Raw genomic sequence first — 16,270 nt, 5'->3', positions numbered from 1 at the left:
TGTGACCAGCTCTGACACTGCCCTCCTATATGATATTCTGTATGTGTGACCAGCTCTGACCCCGCCCTCCTATATGATATCCTGTATATGTGACCAGCTCTGACCCCGCCCTCCTATATGATATCCTGTTTATGTGACCAGCTCTGACCCTGCCCTCCTATATGATATTCTGCATGTGTGACCAGCTCTGACCCCACCCTCCTATATGATATTCTATATATGTGACCACCTCTGACCCCACCCTCCTATATGATTCTCCTGTTTATGTGACCAGCTCTGACCCCGCCCTCCTTTATGATATTCTGTATATGTGACCAGCTCTGACCCCACCCTCCTATATGATATCCTGTAAATGTGACCAGCTCTGACCCCGCCCTCCTATATGACATCCTGTTTATGTGACCAGCTCTGACCCTGCCCTCCTATATGATATTCTGTATATGTGACCAGCTCTGACCCCACCCTCCTATATGATATCCTGTTTATGTGACCAGCACTGACCCCACCCTCCTATATGATATCCTATATATGTGACCAGCTCTGACCCCACCCTCCTATATGATATCCTATATATGTGACCAGCTCTGACCCCACCCTCCTATATGATATCCTGTTTATGTGACTAGCTCTGACCCTGCCTATATGATATTCTGCATGCCTGGGCTAGAATAACATAAGATAGGGAGAGAAACATGGAACTACATGTTACTTAAAGGCCTTCAGTTATCAGACCCCTTGTTGTGCTGTCTTGATTCTTAACAGGAATATTCTTGGCGGTGTCCACACCCAATATACCAGGCTGCGTGCCAAGATCTTGTTTATTTTCCATACCAGCAATTAAAGATGAGCAGTTTTCAATTTTGTTCTGGGGAGTATTCACCTCTGTCCGCATTTGGACATGTCATTTCGCACGTTCCACTGGCAGAATTTCCCCTTATACTGTATGTTGCGTGTTAAGTTCCCCCTATCGATCCCAATTAGCATTCGGTATGAAATACCGGCTGACGCATGGCCGGCTTTCTGTTCTGGATGGAGTTGTACCCCAACAACACCACAGGGCAAAAGTAATTGACACCATAATCATAGACATTTACAATCTGCAAATCATAACTTTCGTGGAATTATACATTTGAAAATACACTTAGGAATTAGGAAATTGGATGTACAGATGGATCATACTTGCCAACTTTTAATTTTTCCCCTCCGGGAGAGTTCCCCCAGGGTACGGTAGAAGCAGACAGTCACTGTGAGGGACTGGTCCACGCGCTTTGCATCATGAGGTGATATTTTTCATTTTGTATAACTTCTCACAGGGATACATATTGATATGACCTATTGTTGTAGAACCTAGGAGGTTTCAAGTGGTACCAGCGGAATGTGAAATGGAGGTTAGTCCACAACCAGGCTTGCAGGTTTATTGGTAACAGCGGTAATAGTAGTGATAACAGCGGTGGTCTCTGGCGGTAACCACCACAGTAATAATGTAGGTTATAATGGTCTCACCTGAGGAGCTAAGTGGTATCTGCTGTCACCCTACTACTCTAATACTTCTATCTGCTGTCACTATACTACTCTGCTACTACTATCTGCTGTCACCACACTACTCTGCTACTACTATCTGCTGTCACCATACTAATCTGCTACTGCTATCTACTGTCACCACACTACTCTGCTACTGCTATCACCATACTACTCTGCTACTACTATCTTCTGTCACCCTACTACTCTGCTACTGTTCTCTGCTGTCACAACACTACTCTGCTGCTGCTCACTGTTGTCACCAAACTATTCTGCCACTGTTCTAGTACCCATGGTGACAATCCAAATCCTGAAGATGTAGACAGAGCTATGGGGACAATTGGTCTAGAGGTGGAATGAATCACATGCTTATTCAGTAAACCATGAAAAAGATACAGCAGTTATTGGACCTCATTCAGAGGCGATCGCAAGAAGCGATCGCTCTCTCTGAATGAGGGCGGCCGCTTCTGGTTTTTTGGTGCGGCCTCCTGGTCGCAAGCTAAGCTGTGGGTTACCACCCACAGCTTAGCTAGCGACCAGGGTGATGGTCACGATGGTGATCACCATCGCGACCAGACCCTAAGGTTGGGTCTGGGCACTCGCAAGCCCCAGGGAGCTTCCTGCTCTGATCGAGCAGGAAGCTCCCCACTGACATCACTGATGATGATGATCACTGATGATGATGATGATGATGATGATGATGATGATGATGATCACTGATGATGTCAGTGCGGCCGCCCACAAAACGGTAGGCGTTCCTTAAGGAATGCCTCAGTTTTGGAAACCACCCCCCGGCCCGCCTACAAAAAGGGGCGAGCTGTGGATCAAATCGAAAGCCGCCCCTTTTGTAGCGAGCTCCGGAGCGAGAGAGTTTCTCTCTCGCTCCGGGGCTTGCGCACGCGCAGTGCGGCCGCTGCGCATGCACAGGGCCACCCATCGACCCGGTTGTGGATAGAACTGCAAATGGTTTATGAAGATAAGTGAGGCTCAACAAGAGCCTGAGGCATTAGAGGGCAAGGTCATATACTTTACAGTGTTCTTGTCGGGCCAATACACTATGCCCAAGAGCCGGGCAATTACACTAGCCGGGACGATGGGTAAGAGGTAAGTAACGCAGGTACTTCTCTAGCTGCGATACTAACCGAGGGGACAGCTGCTTTCGGAAAAGTTTCCCTTCGCTGTTAGTTGGATCCTTAAGTATCCCTTGCAGCGAGATGATAACATAATCATCGGGGGCCAAGAGGAATAGGCCCCTTAGTGAGGCTTTTGCTGGACTTGTTTGCTGCATACTTTACCTCAGAGACTTCATGATCCAGGGCCAACGTATCATTGGCAGGAATGTAAGTCTACTGTTAATCCCGATTTCTGTGACAAAGGCCTGAGAAGCATGAAAATACCAAGGGCTCTATTTACTACAATCCGCATATTGAATGCGGATTGTAGTGTGATATTACCGAGTGAATTCGCATTGCGAATTCAGGCAATATCACAGGGATTTACTATAAATCCCTTGCAGGGACAGAGCTTGCGATAAAGCTCTGTCCCTGCGGATCCCCTCCGCACTCTAGTCGCGGTATTTTCGGAAAAAATACCGCGACTAAGAGCCCGCGCATACGCCAACCGACCACCGCTACTACCCCCCCACCGACGCTAAGCCCCGCCCCTGGTGCTAAGCCCCACCCCCGCGAACGCGGACCCCCGTGACCCCCCCTCCCCCCCGCGACCCCCCCTCCCTTCATTACACTTACCTGCATCCTCCTGGCCTCCGGTGATCTTCTCCGGGCTTCCCGATCAGGTGATCTCCCATACTGCACTGGGGCCCGATCACCTGATGACCGGGCCCCAGTGTACTATGGGAGACCAGCTGACTGGAGAGGAGCCATCACCGGAGGCCCGATCACCGGTCCCTGGATTCAGATAAGTAAAAAAAAAATGTTTAATTTTTTTTTTCTTTTTTTTACAGTAATCAGCTTGCGGTCTGCTTAGACCACACAGCTGATTACTGGTACCGGCTCCCGCCTCTGCTCTCCCCGTTAGAGCAGAGTGGGAGCCCGGTAACCGGGGGAGACCCTGGATAACGCCACCTCCAGGTGGCGTTATTAGCACAGGGCTTCCCCCGGTATTTTTTTACAATTTATTTTTAGTAACTATGGTTGGATCACATTTCCCATTACAATTATGGGAAATGCGATCTGCTTTACTAAAAATAAGTGATACTGGGGGTTGGAGTCGAATTTTACTAATTCTACTCCAATTGCCCTGTAATAACTACAGGTGAAACTAAAATAATGTGAAAAGGGTGTGAAAACACAAAACAGACTTTTTCACTTTATTTTAGTAAAAATAATGTTAATAAATAGAGCCCCAAGTCTTGTGTATCCAACTCTGAAGGGAAGAAGTAGAGGAAAGAAACCATGAAGTTGCTTTTCTGGCTTGTTTTGCTAAATGTGATTTAAATATGTTTAGTTCAGAGAGGGCCATCAACGTTACTACGGAAGATCACTTTATCAGGGCTCTAATGAAGAATACTTTAGTCAGCGCAGTTTATGTTTCCAGTGAAATGTTGACTGTGTGATCTCTTGTGCTCACATTTTTGTCTTACAGGAATATGGAACATATTCAAAATGTTGATGCTTTGTTTGGCAAAATGTCTTTTTTCCTAACCCTCAATGTCTTCCATTGTAGCAAAGAGATATCAAAGGTGAAGTGATGCTCGTAATGTGTCCTGCGATGGATGGCAGTCCATCCAGCAGTCCTTGAGCTGGAGTGGTGGGTATGGGGGTACGGTTGTTGTAAGGAGTACGCTCCTGCGCTGCCTCCCTCCTGCATCCTGTCAGTCACACTGAGCCAATGGCGGTGGCTAGGACCCGCTGACATGCGCTACTGTGCATGCGCGCCATCTACGCATGTCTTTGCTCTATTGCAACCATGAGGACAGGACAGACTGAGATTCTCACCGCAGCCAGAGCCATGTCATCACCCAAACATACCCGCAAGTACTCTATACCACCGCTGATAGGTACAGGGCTACTATACGCCAGTGCATTCGCGCAGCTCATGCCCAGCGCACTATAATGCCTAGCATTACCCTAAGCTTCAGTCTGTGCATATATATATATGTATATATATATATATATATATATATATATATATATATTTATTTTGTGATAGAAGCACTGGAGAAGTTTGGAATGGCTTATATGTATGTCCTAGGTTCCTGTCACCTTAACCAGAGCGCTTTCAACCACTCTTTATTATATGTCCTGTCATATGTGTTCTGAAACCCCCAGGAGAAGTCTGTCTGGGAAAAACAGACTAGAAATGTTGGCTTTAGAGAAAAGCCGGTTTGGGTCCTGGGGGTGTGGATGTGAGGAGAGGGAGGGCTCCATCACAGGCCACTCCAGGTTTTGGGCCTTATAGCCTGGTAACAGGCTCATTAGGGCTTGAAGCTGGAAATGGCTAATATAAGCTGGGTTTGTTTCTGGCTGAGTGTCTCACACCTGGGAGAGCAGACAGATTAGCCTGTTCAGAGACACTTGGTTACTTTCTTTGTAAGTACTGTGCACGTATTTTATTGATGGTGAGGGCAATAGGCCCTACCATTATTATAGAGCGGGAATCTGCAGTGTAGCTAGTGCCCAGCCGGGCTAGGACTTATGTTTATGTTTTGTTTATGTTTATATTAATTTGGTACAATAAAGACTGGCGCTGACCGGTTTGTACGAGAACCCCAGACTTGTATCCTGTTTCTACGCCTACTGTTTGTGTAAAGAGGGAGTCCATCTACCCCAGGAGGGAGACCCCTACCATGACTGTGTCACAATATGCATAGTGCTGTTACACCTGTGATATTCATGTGTCATTTGTTACTTGCTGTTCTACCAGATTACAATAAATCTTACGGTGTACTACGTGTGGGTTAATATTGTGGTGCTTGATAACAAACAATATTACCAACCATTCCAAATAATGCATGATAAGAGCATGTACAGTTTTAAATGGTTACGATGGCTTTTTGTAATGCTGGGTACACACTGGCCGATATATTGTGATATAACCGTCGCGTTCACAGACATATCACATTGGCTGTGCTACATAGCCGATGGACAAATATGTCTGTAGACATATCTGTCCATCGGCAAGTGAGTAAGGGTGGTCTGCAGACCGCGGCTGCCGGATAGATGATGGCCATTCAGTGTGTATGACCATCATCTAAAGATATATCTGCAGATCACTCGATCTGCAGATATATCTTTCAGGTGTGTACCCACCATTAAAATATACAAATGCAGTACTGCCCAGAAAAAAAATGAATCTGAAGAAAAATAAATATATATTAAAGCAACAATCCCATGGAAAATGATTTTTTTAAAAAAAAACAAAAACATAACTCAATGGGACAGGCTATAAGAAGAATGTTGATAATTACCATTTTCCTTGGTTTGTTTCTTCAAGCTGCTACTAATGATTTATAATGATTTTCAGTGTTAAAGACTACCATGGTGCATTATGTAGTGAGCAGAGAGGCTTTGGAGTGCTCCTCTGAGCTCAGTCTGCTCCCACATCACAAGAGATGCTGAGAATAAAGGGACTCTGGTCCTGTTTTAGAGGTGCACGCAATTTGAACACAACGCTGACATTCGCGAAAAGTCCTGAAAATCCCTATGGCACATGAGATACACAACGATTCTATTGTGATCGGGACAAACTGTATCAGAAATGGAGCAGCAGAGTGATGGGCGTTCCTGGACAGTTAGTGGGAGGTGGCCTGAGGAGAACGCAAAAAAGTGGCTGCATTTCTAGATGCACAGCGGCTTCCACAGAGGCCACGTTCACACTGAGACTTGGCATCTGCCACAGGAGTGGCACGTGTCAATAGTGCGCCTATGGTGGCGTGTAAAGAATCATACAGAGACGCTGAAAGCAGGAGTTTCAGTGCTTGCACATTCAGGCACATGTTGATGCACAAGAGGATGACTGATACTAGTATTTGCATATTATCGTCTCCATGACTCAGCAAACAAATGCACCAGTGTCAACCTCTGAATCAGGCCCTCTATGTATGTGACTGGTAGCCATAGTATTCAACCCTAAAAGAGATTATGAAAAGGAGGTAATGATTTGTAGGAGGAAAGCTTAGTAAATAAGATGCATGCTTTAACTTGTATGTGTGTATTTAACACTAGCATTGCCCAGGTTGAAGAATGGACCTTAAAGTACAGCTGCAGCCTTCATTTTTTACATTGCAGACCAGCATTGGAGACCATGGCATATGAAAATGTGCTTGGAGGAAATGAGGAACCGTCAGTGCAGGTGCAGTGTGACAGTTGGAGGAAAGGAGTAACTGTCAGTGCAGGTGCAGTGTGACAGTTGATCCTCTGACACACTGCTCTTCTGTTGGAGCTCTGCCTGCCCCCCACTGGTACATATCAGAATGTGCCTTCAGATCAGGGCAGTTTTAGGCACTGGAAGACATCCTGAGCGAACTTGCATAAACAAAATCTCAAATCAGAGACTCCACGACCTACTTGGTGGTCCTGACAAACTTCAAGCATAGCCAAAAACCGAATCGTGGTCAAACTACATCACCATGCCAACTTTGGTGGAGCTACAGATACAAAACTCTGGCCGTTATAAAGGACAAACAGACAGACACACAAACACTTTCTCACTTATTATATAGATATTAAAGAAAATATATCTCAATGTTTGATTGCTGGTTTAAAAATGTTTTTTGCCCCCAAAAATTTGCCTGCAAACATATATTTACAATTACATAATTTAATTATACCAACTTTTCCATGCCGTTTTTTATAATAGAATGCCTATAGATCTCACAATCCTAGTTAACAGTCTAGATGGGTGCATAGGGGTTGTAAGGATTACATTTGAGAACTAACTTTCTCGATTCAATATGCAGAAGAGTCAAATTACATATTAATGTTCCACAACTTTCTGCCTAAACTAGTTCTGCTGCTTGGGAAATGCTAATTAGCGTATTAAAGTGAAATTGTCCTTTGCTTATTGGAATATATATTCATAATGGCAATTAATCTTTTTTGAGTGCCAGTTATGTCAGCAGGTTTTACATTTTGGCCTCCCAGACAATCTCTCGGGCTTCCAAAAAAGTGAAGTTGAGCTTTCATTCTCTTGTGTGTGTGTTATGGTTACATTGCGTGTAATTTCAGAAAGATGTAAATATATAGGGCCAAATGTAATAGGGTGAGAGTTTAGAAAATGTGAGAGTTTAGCAGTAACCTCTCACATTGGTCGAGATTTATCTTCAAAATGGGAAAATATCTGAATGAGATTTTAAATGGTGAGAGTTTTTTAAGTCTAAAAAAACAGGCACGTTCGCTCTGTTACTTTGTTTTTGGACTCTATTACATTGGCAAAGTTTAAAAAGTGTCAGAAACTCTCACTTTTCCAAACTCTCACCCTATTACATTTGGCCCATATTGTCATTAATTTCACCCTACTTTACAACCATGTAAGGTAATTGTCCGACCCCTCAAAATCTTTACTAATATTGGTCAAATTTATAATTCCTTGGAATTTTTCTTTCAACCCTGAAAAGTATACAAATGATCTATAGCCAGTCTTATAGCTGACTAGTGGACCTTAAGATATACTTTGGACACGGGATACAGTTATGAGACCGCGGCCACGAGGCCTCCGGGCTCAATCCCGACGCTGGAATCCCAGCAAGGGACTTCAGATAGGCATGGAAATACCGATGCCTATCTTGATCTCGACGCTGGAATTCATGAGGACATGTGCGTGAATGAAGGTAAGCTGGGGCGCCCTTAGTGTTAGTCGCGGGGGTGGGGGGGTGAGGGTTAGATTTAGGTAAGTTAGGGTTTGGGGGGGAGGCTAGGTTTAGGCACCCCTAGGGGGGAGTGCGTGACAGAAGGTAAGCCGGGGCGCCCTTAGTGTTAGTCGCGCGGGGGGGGGGGGTGAGGATTAGATTTAGGTAAGTTAGGGTTTGGGGGGGGAGGTTAGGTTTAGGCACCCCTAGGGGGGAGGGTTAGGCTCAGGCACCACTGGGGGGGCGGTTAGGCACAAAGAGGATGGGTTCAGTGGCATAACTTCACGCCAGGTGCCCAAAGGCAAGATAAGTGTTGGTGCTCACAACCGCCCCCCAAATTAAAATTTACCACCCCCCAGCACCTGTGTCAGCCCCAGCTGCTGCCGCGCCCCTATGCAGTTCCTTATACAGTGCCCCCAGTAGTGGTCCCCCTATGCAGTGCCCTCAGTAGAGGTCCCCCTATTCAGTGCCTGCCTATGTAGTGCCCCCCAGTAATGGTTCCAGTAACTATGCAGTGCCTCCAGTAGTGGTTCCCCTATGCTGTACCTCCCGTAGTGGTCCCCAAATGCAGTGCCCCCAGTAGTGGTCCCCCTATGCAGTGCCTCCAGTAGTGTCCCTTATACAGTGCCCCCAGTTGTGGTCCCCCTATGCAGTGCCCCCAGTAGTGGTCCCCCTATGCAGTGCCCCCAGTAGCAATAATGTCCCCTGTAGTAATGCCCATGGTAATAATGCCCCTAAAAGTAATTCTCCCCGGTAGTAGTGCCCCCAATAGTAATGCCCCCTGCAGTGCCCCAGTAGTAAGGGCCCCTGTAGTGCCCCCAGTTGTAATGCCCCCAGTAGTAATGCTCCCTGCAGTGCCCCAGTAATAATGCCCCTTGAAGTGCCCCCAGTAGTAAGGGCCCCTGTAGTGCCCCCAGTTGTAGTGCTCCCAATAGTGCCCCCAGTAGTAAGGCCGCTGCAGTGCTCCCATAGGATGCCCCCAGTAGTAAGCCCCCTGCACGTGCACACACACACACACAACACTTACCTTAAACCCCGCTCCAGTGCCTGCTTCCGTCCGTCCCCGGCGCACACTTCCCGGCGCCCGCTCATGACTTCACTCCCATAGTGCACTACGGGACCCGGAAGCTGGAGCTCAGGAGGGGGGGGAGATAGGAGAGAGGGAGCGCCGATCGCTGAGTACACCTGGCAGTCTCAAAAAGTAAATTAAATGAAAGTAACTAATGGTAAGATCGTTGCGTGGTAAGGGCCTGGTTCAGCGATGAGTAGGGAAAACCTTTTCTATTCTGCCTACTAATAATGCCTAGTATAAAGGGCTATTTAGCTGAGCGCATGTGATTTTAATTCATAGTTGCTACATTTTAAGACTGGGATCACCTGGGAAGGTAAGATCAGGTGGCAAGTACAGGGGGTGTGGTGTTGTCATTGGCAATATCATGGCCCCACCCTCTGTGATGTAATTCATCATTGCATGGCATCATGCCGCAGGGGGCAGGGCCATGACAACGTAATATACAGCACACACACGCACGCACCTCTCCCTCCTTAAATCCAGGACATATATAGAGAGTAGGTAATTGTGTGTGGATTGTGTTTCAATAATATCTGGAGCACAGACGCGAGTGTAGGGACTAAAAAGTAGAGCCCTTGACTTTGGGTTATGAGCTTAACTGTATGAACCACTAACTAATATTTCTGTTTTACTAGAATTACTATAAAAAACAGAATTTTATAGAATGTACTTTAATCATTGGTGTACTGTTTATTTTATTATTTCTATTCATTCAGTGCATTAATATTGCCACACGTGGTCAAATCTCTGTTCTGAGTTAAGAACAGACAATGATAACATAAAGAGAACCCCCCATACTAGGGCCATATTTCCAATGGGGAGAGTTTCGAAGCAAAATGTACTAATTCATCTATTTGTGCGCGACATGAGGGACAATGGGGTCTATTTACTAAGCCTTGGATGGAGATACAGTGCACGAAGATAAAGTCTCCACCAACCAGCTCCTAACTGTCATTTTTCAAACACAGCCTGTGACATAGCAGTTAGGAGTTGATTGGTTGGGAATTTAAAAGCGCGTATACACTAGACGAGAAAAGTGACCGACTGAACGATTACAACATCGTTCTATCGTTCATTAATCGATCATTAATCGTGCAGTAAAATGCCGGCAACGACCAGCGATGCACGTTCCCGCTGGTCGTTGTCGGCATCTGTCATTGCCTGAACATGCCGGTCAGTCTGGCGATATCGACAGGTTGTTCATGTTTGGGGATGAGGGAGGGTGTCTGCACTGAGCGACATATCGTTCAGTGTGGGCACATTGGGGGTCATTCAGACCCACTCGCGAGCGGCAGTACGCTTGCAAGTGGGTCGATGTTCCCCACTGCGCATGCGCACGACGGAGGGAGCTCCGTCGTGCGCATGCGCGAGACCCGACAAGCGAAGTACTTTCCAGGAGGACGCTCCATATTAATGGAGGTGGGCCCTGATTCAGAGCGAGTGCTCTGGTCAGAGCGTCCGGCTCTAAATCAGGGCCATTATCCACTGCACAGTATAATGAATGATTGTACAATAACAATGTTGTCATCGTACAGTCATTCTACTCTCGTGTAGTGGATACGCACCTTTATTCTGTTCACTTTATCTCTATCCAAGGCTTAGTAAATAGACCCCATAGTTTGCAAAAACAAAGTTATGTGAATTGCGCTTTGCGCAAATTTTGTAAAGAATTTGCCCTTTTATGAGAAAGAGAGTGCGATGAAATTTATTTTTTTAGAACCAAGATGAAGATGTTTAAATCACTGCTCTTTGTTTATTACAATAGTACAGTGAATACTATACATATCATAGCATAGATATTATATATCATAGTACACATCGGCAGACTATGATCTCCTTGTCACTCAATGGTTAACTGACGTGGGAGGGGCAGGACCAGCTCCTGTAGAACCACATTGATTTTTTTATGTACAGAGAGAAGAACTGGCGGCTGCGAGAGAGCCCACCTCTGTGTAAGTGCCTGTTTATGTCAGGCTAGCTCACTCCATGTCCAGACAACAAGCGGCTACAGATGTGAGCAGAGGCCGAGGATTCGCAGGATCCCTGTATACAGGGAGGAATGGACATCACCCCCTCTGCAGTCTGTACAGAATGAGCCCAGGACAGGATGGACAGCTCAGTGAGTGATAGCTGCCGGCGGGACACAAGGACAGGTAAGGCTGAGCCATGCCCACTGTGATTGCCGTTATTGACCCGTGACATATGATTACGCTGCTGCACGATTAATCAAAAAATAAGAATATTTTTTTTTTTTTTAGAAAAACGTCACCGCTTTTCATAACCTGATAAGGTTACAGAGAGATCACAAATAGACCCCAAAATTCACTTATCTGTGTTCGAAAATGTTTTTTTGCCAGAATGCAGATTTGAAGTCACGGTATGAATGATATACGCTACGCTTTTCTGAGGGCGGTCGCAAGTTTCACCACGTAAAATCCGCAACTTTGATTGTTTATTGATCAACAATACATGGTCTTAATTTTCCTGAGCTTTGCAAAATAATTACTGTAATGTCATTTTACCACCCCATAGATTTATATTAGGGATGCAAGAGGGAACCAAGGAAAGAATGTGGGAGAGTAAATAACTGGGACATGCTTTTGATTTAAATCTTTGCTTAGTGTGCTAAAGTCACTCCATACCTTATGTGTGGTAAATGCGATCCAGATCCCATATGGAGGCATTAATGTGGCTTTTTACGGCTTAAAATAACTTTGTGTAAAGATTACAGATGTCCCCAACCTTTTATAAACCCAAAGTGACACTTCTTGTAAAATACGTTTATTCTTGCCGTAAAGGGCGCACCTATGGGCCAGGACGGGATTTTGAATACAAAAATTACCGTAAAACACAAATTGTTATAAGCAGATAAATATTGCAGAAAGCATTAGGTCATGTAATAATATTCAGGGGTCAATGCTTCTGAAATTCAGCAGTAAATGAGGACAGCATTTTCCTTACTGATAAAGGTCTCCAGGCTAGGTCTGTACAGGACAGTACTTTTTTAGGTTTCCTTCACTATGTTCTATATATAGGCAGGAACGAGAAGTTCTTACTTATGATTCCGGGGAACTAACTATTATTGGACAGACTTTTCCAAGACACTTTTTGTTTATCTCACTGGAGAACTTTTATTTGCGTTTTACAGTTTGTTTCTTAAACTATATTCACTCTGCAACTGGTATAAAGTCTTTCTCCTTTGGATCAACAGGGAAACACATTAGCTCGGCAATGATATAGATTCCTGGCATGAATAGAGCATATGAGTAATAATAGCAGGAATATCAATAATTGCTGTACTGTACATTTGTGAAATATAGACTGTAACAAAACCCAAGCTCAGTGTGTATGAATTTAAGTCCTGTCAGCCTGACATAGAACAAGTCTGGTTTATTGCAGTTCCGATAAGACCATATGCTAGTATAATAACTTGGTCTCTCGGAGGTTTGTGCTTGGTGTCTATTTCTCATCGTGTTCTCAGCATCTAGCCCAGCTGTTTGCCCTGGTCACTGACTAGAACCTTGGATGTTGAAACAGGAATAAAAAGCTTAGTATAAAAAAGCCCTTTAGGATGTTCCTTTGCTGCTTTCACTCTTGGCTGGGAACACGTGTGTCTCCTGGCTTGCCAAGCGCTCTAAAAGCTCATTTCATATACAGTGCAATAGGTTTTTCTGGAGTACATGTCCTATCGTGAGGTGGATTCTAGACCTCATTGTGCAATGCTTGCTTTGCAACGTATGAGACTAACTTTTATAATGTGCTCTATCCCTCCAGATCAGGCTTAAGCAACCTGTGTGGAACTACAAGTCTCAGCATGCACTGCCAGAGACACTTTTGTGGAGCAGGTTGACATCGGAGTCTTCAGCCATCACAGAACTACATGTCTTAGAATGCCCTGGCACAAGAAGCTTGCAGGACATGCTGAGACTTGTAGTACCACTGAAGCTGTACAGCTATATGTTGTCTACCATCCAGTAAGATGTTTAGAATAGCACAATACTGCACATCTGCACTAACACACAGCTGGCAGGGAGGCACAACTGGGGGTCATCCTACTTCGCTGTGTAAACGTTGTACAAACGTACAAATAATAGACACTGAGGTTACATCCTTAGTCCAGAAATATACACATCCATACACTGTATACAGTATACACATTTATATATATGTATGTGTGTGCATATATAAATATATATATATATATATATATATATACACCTTTTTTTTTACAATACCTTGCTTAAAGGGGAACACTGTCACTTGATCGGATACTGTTAATTTATTCCTATGTATACATTTATTGTTAGAGATTATTTTTATCGCTGCTACCCTCTCTGTCTCTGTCTCTGTCTCTGTCTCTCACATGATACTTTTCACTATTATTTTTATTATTATTCTCTAATTATCCCCATATTCGGTTACTGTTCTGAGCTTCTCTCTGAGAGATGAGGGGAATCCTGCTGGGGCCAGGGCTCAGGTGGAATTTAATTACCGTGAGTAGTGTCACCATGCTCCACCCTCTGCGATCTAATAACACAGTTTGCATCCTTATGCCCAGCCCACTGCGGGGTTATGATAGAGTATACACTTTTACACCACGGTGGCCACAATGTGATGACGCGAATAGTTCTGTTATGCTTTGCTATGACCCCCATCTGGCCGAGCATCTGTAAGATCACCCACTACTTGTGGAGTCTCCTGAACTTATAGCGATGTTTACTGTGTAACCTGCAAACCCTGCGCTTATCTGCATCAGTGAATAAAAAAGAGATATCCTAAAGTGAGACATAGCTGCTCTTGTACAAACAAGGCGAAGGCTATTTACTAAACGTTTAAGTGAAAAAATGCACTAAGCAACAGCAATTAATCAGACAATTGCTTTCACTCTCCAAGTTCAAGGATTTGATTGAGTGTTACCATTTAATGCAAATTTGCACCCACAGTGTTTGCAAATAGACACCAGTGACTCCAAATATTAAACAGCTTCAGATTGTGTTATTGCAACACTGATGACACACTGTATCCTATCATTACTAACATAAAACATAAGTGCTAGTGTCCTTTTCACATTTTCATTTGCTTTTAACACTCTATCCTAAACATTTAGAGAACTCGTCTGTAAATTTCTGTAAGGGTCGGTGAATTTTTACAATTCCATGTGTTACTCTGTTTTCACAGGTTGTGTTGCAGAGATGATTTAAGTTTTGGATCTACACATCCAACAATGAACAACAGTACGGATATCACACTGTACAGTGACAATGTGTCCCCATCAAACACCACGGACCTCAAGGAGCAGAAGATATCTGTCTTCTTCTCCATCGTATTCATGACAGTGGGAATAACCTCCAACAGCCTGGCCATTGTGATACTCTTGAAAGCCTACCAAAGATTTAGAAAGAAGTCTAAAGCCTCATTCCTCCTGTTTGCTAGTGGCTTGGTCTTCACTGACCTATTTGGACATCTCATCAATGGGACCATCGCTATCTATGTCTACGCCTCAGACAGAAACTGGTCGAAATTCGATCACTCGAACATTCTTTGCAGCATCTTTGGAATGTGCATGGTATTCTTCGGCCTCTGCCCGCTCTTGCTTGGCAGCGTGATGGCGGTAGAGCGGTGTATCGGCGTCACCGAGCCAATCTTCCACTCCACCAAAATGACTTCAAGGCATGCCAAAATTATCTTGGCGTGTGTCTGGCTATTCGCCATTGCTGTGGCGCTGCTGCCGATCCTGACTTTGAGGTCCTACCATATCCAGGCCACCAAGACGTGGTGCTTTCTTAAAACAGAAGAGATCAAAGACTGGATGGACCAGTTCAATCTGCTGCTCTTCTCCTCTCTGGGACTCCTAGCCCTGGCCATCTCATTCCTGTGTAACGCCATGACCGGAGTAACGTTACTTAGATCCAAACTGAAAAGCCAGCAGCACCGGCAGGGACGATCTCATCATCTGGAGATGATTGTCCAGCTTCTGGCCATCATGTGCGTCTCTTGCATTTGCTGGACTCCATTCTTGGTAAGTTCTCAAATCCAAAGTATGGTTTTGTGTCTGTCTGAATGTGACAGAGTCGCCTTTCTCCAAACACAGTAATTTAATTTATTCTCCCGACATACACTCATTTTTAGATGGGTGGTTTGGACACTATGGGGGTCATTCAGACCCGCTCGCGAGTGGCAGTACGCTCGCAAGCGGGTCGATGTTCCCCACTGCGCATGCGCATGACGGAGGGAGCTCCGTCGTGCACATGCGTGAGGCCTGAGGAGCGACGGGCTTTCCATCGCTCCGGGTCTCGCACCAAAGGGGGCGTGCTGTCGATGTTGATTGATAGCATGCCCCCTTTGGTGGGCGTGCCTGCCAGATGGGGGCGTTCCCATGGGAACGCTTACCGCCTCAAGCCGGCCCCACTGACATCACTAGTGATGTCAGTGGGAGTGATTTTGGCTCTGATAGAGCCAAAATCACTCCAGGGCTTGCATCAGCGAGACCCTACCGCAGGGTCTCCGTCGCAAGCCCGATGGTCGCGATGGTCAAGACCATCGCGACCATCATCATGGACGCGCGCTCTAGCTGTGGGTGGTAACCCACAGCTATGCGAGCGTCCATGAGGACGCTCCAAAAAAAGGTAGGAGGGCCCTGATTCAGAGCGAGCGCTCTGGTCAGAGCGTTCAGCTCTGAATCAGGCCCTATATACCTACAATGCCAGTGGAAGAGGTGCCAGTAATAATAACCTGTACATATGTAATAAGATATTTCATGATTGTGATGGAACATATTTTGGTGCACACAGCCATAGAAGGATATGGCTGATAACAGAGAACAGTAGTTTACACTCTGTTGCATAACAACATCCGAATAATGCCAAACGTCC

At 45.2% G+C, this 16,270-nt stretch overlaps 1 protein-coding gene across 1 annotated transcript in view; it reads left to right on the top strand.

Annotated features, from left to right (window-relative positions):
* The first annotated feature begins 11,321 nt into the window (after nt 1–11,321).
* PTGFR (prostaglandin F receptor) overlaps nt 11,322–16,270 on the top strand; it is a 33,868-nt gene continuing 28,919 nt past the window's right edge. Inside the window, exons 1-2 of the mRNA XM_088450073.1 lie at nt 11,322–11,551; nt 14,577–15,417. Of these exons, the coding sequence (XP_088306199.1) occupies nt 14,623–15,417 (795 nt within the window). The 5' untranslated portion in view covers nt 11,322–11,551; nt 14,577–14,622. The remainder of the gene's footprint in view (nt 11,552–14,576; nt 15,418–16,270) is intronic.

This window comes from Taudactylus pleione, unplaced genomic scaffold (assembly GCF_031769625.1).
Source record: "Taudactylus pleione unplaced genomic scaffold, aTauple2 ptg000506l, whole genome shotgun sequence".
NCBI lineage: Eukaryota > Metazoa > Chordata > Amphibia > Anura > Myobatrachidae > Taudactylus > Taudactylus pleione.
The sequence above is the reverse complement of the archived record's forward strand: the minus strand, read 5'-3'. Positions and strand labels throughout refer to the sequence as shown.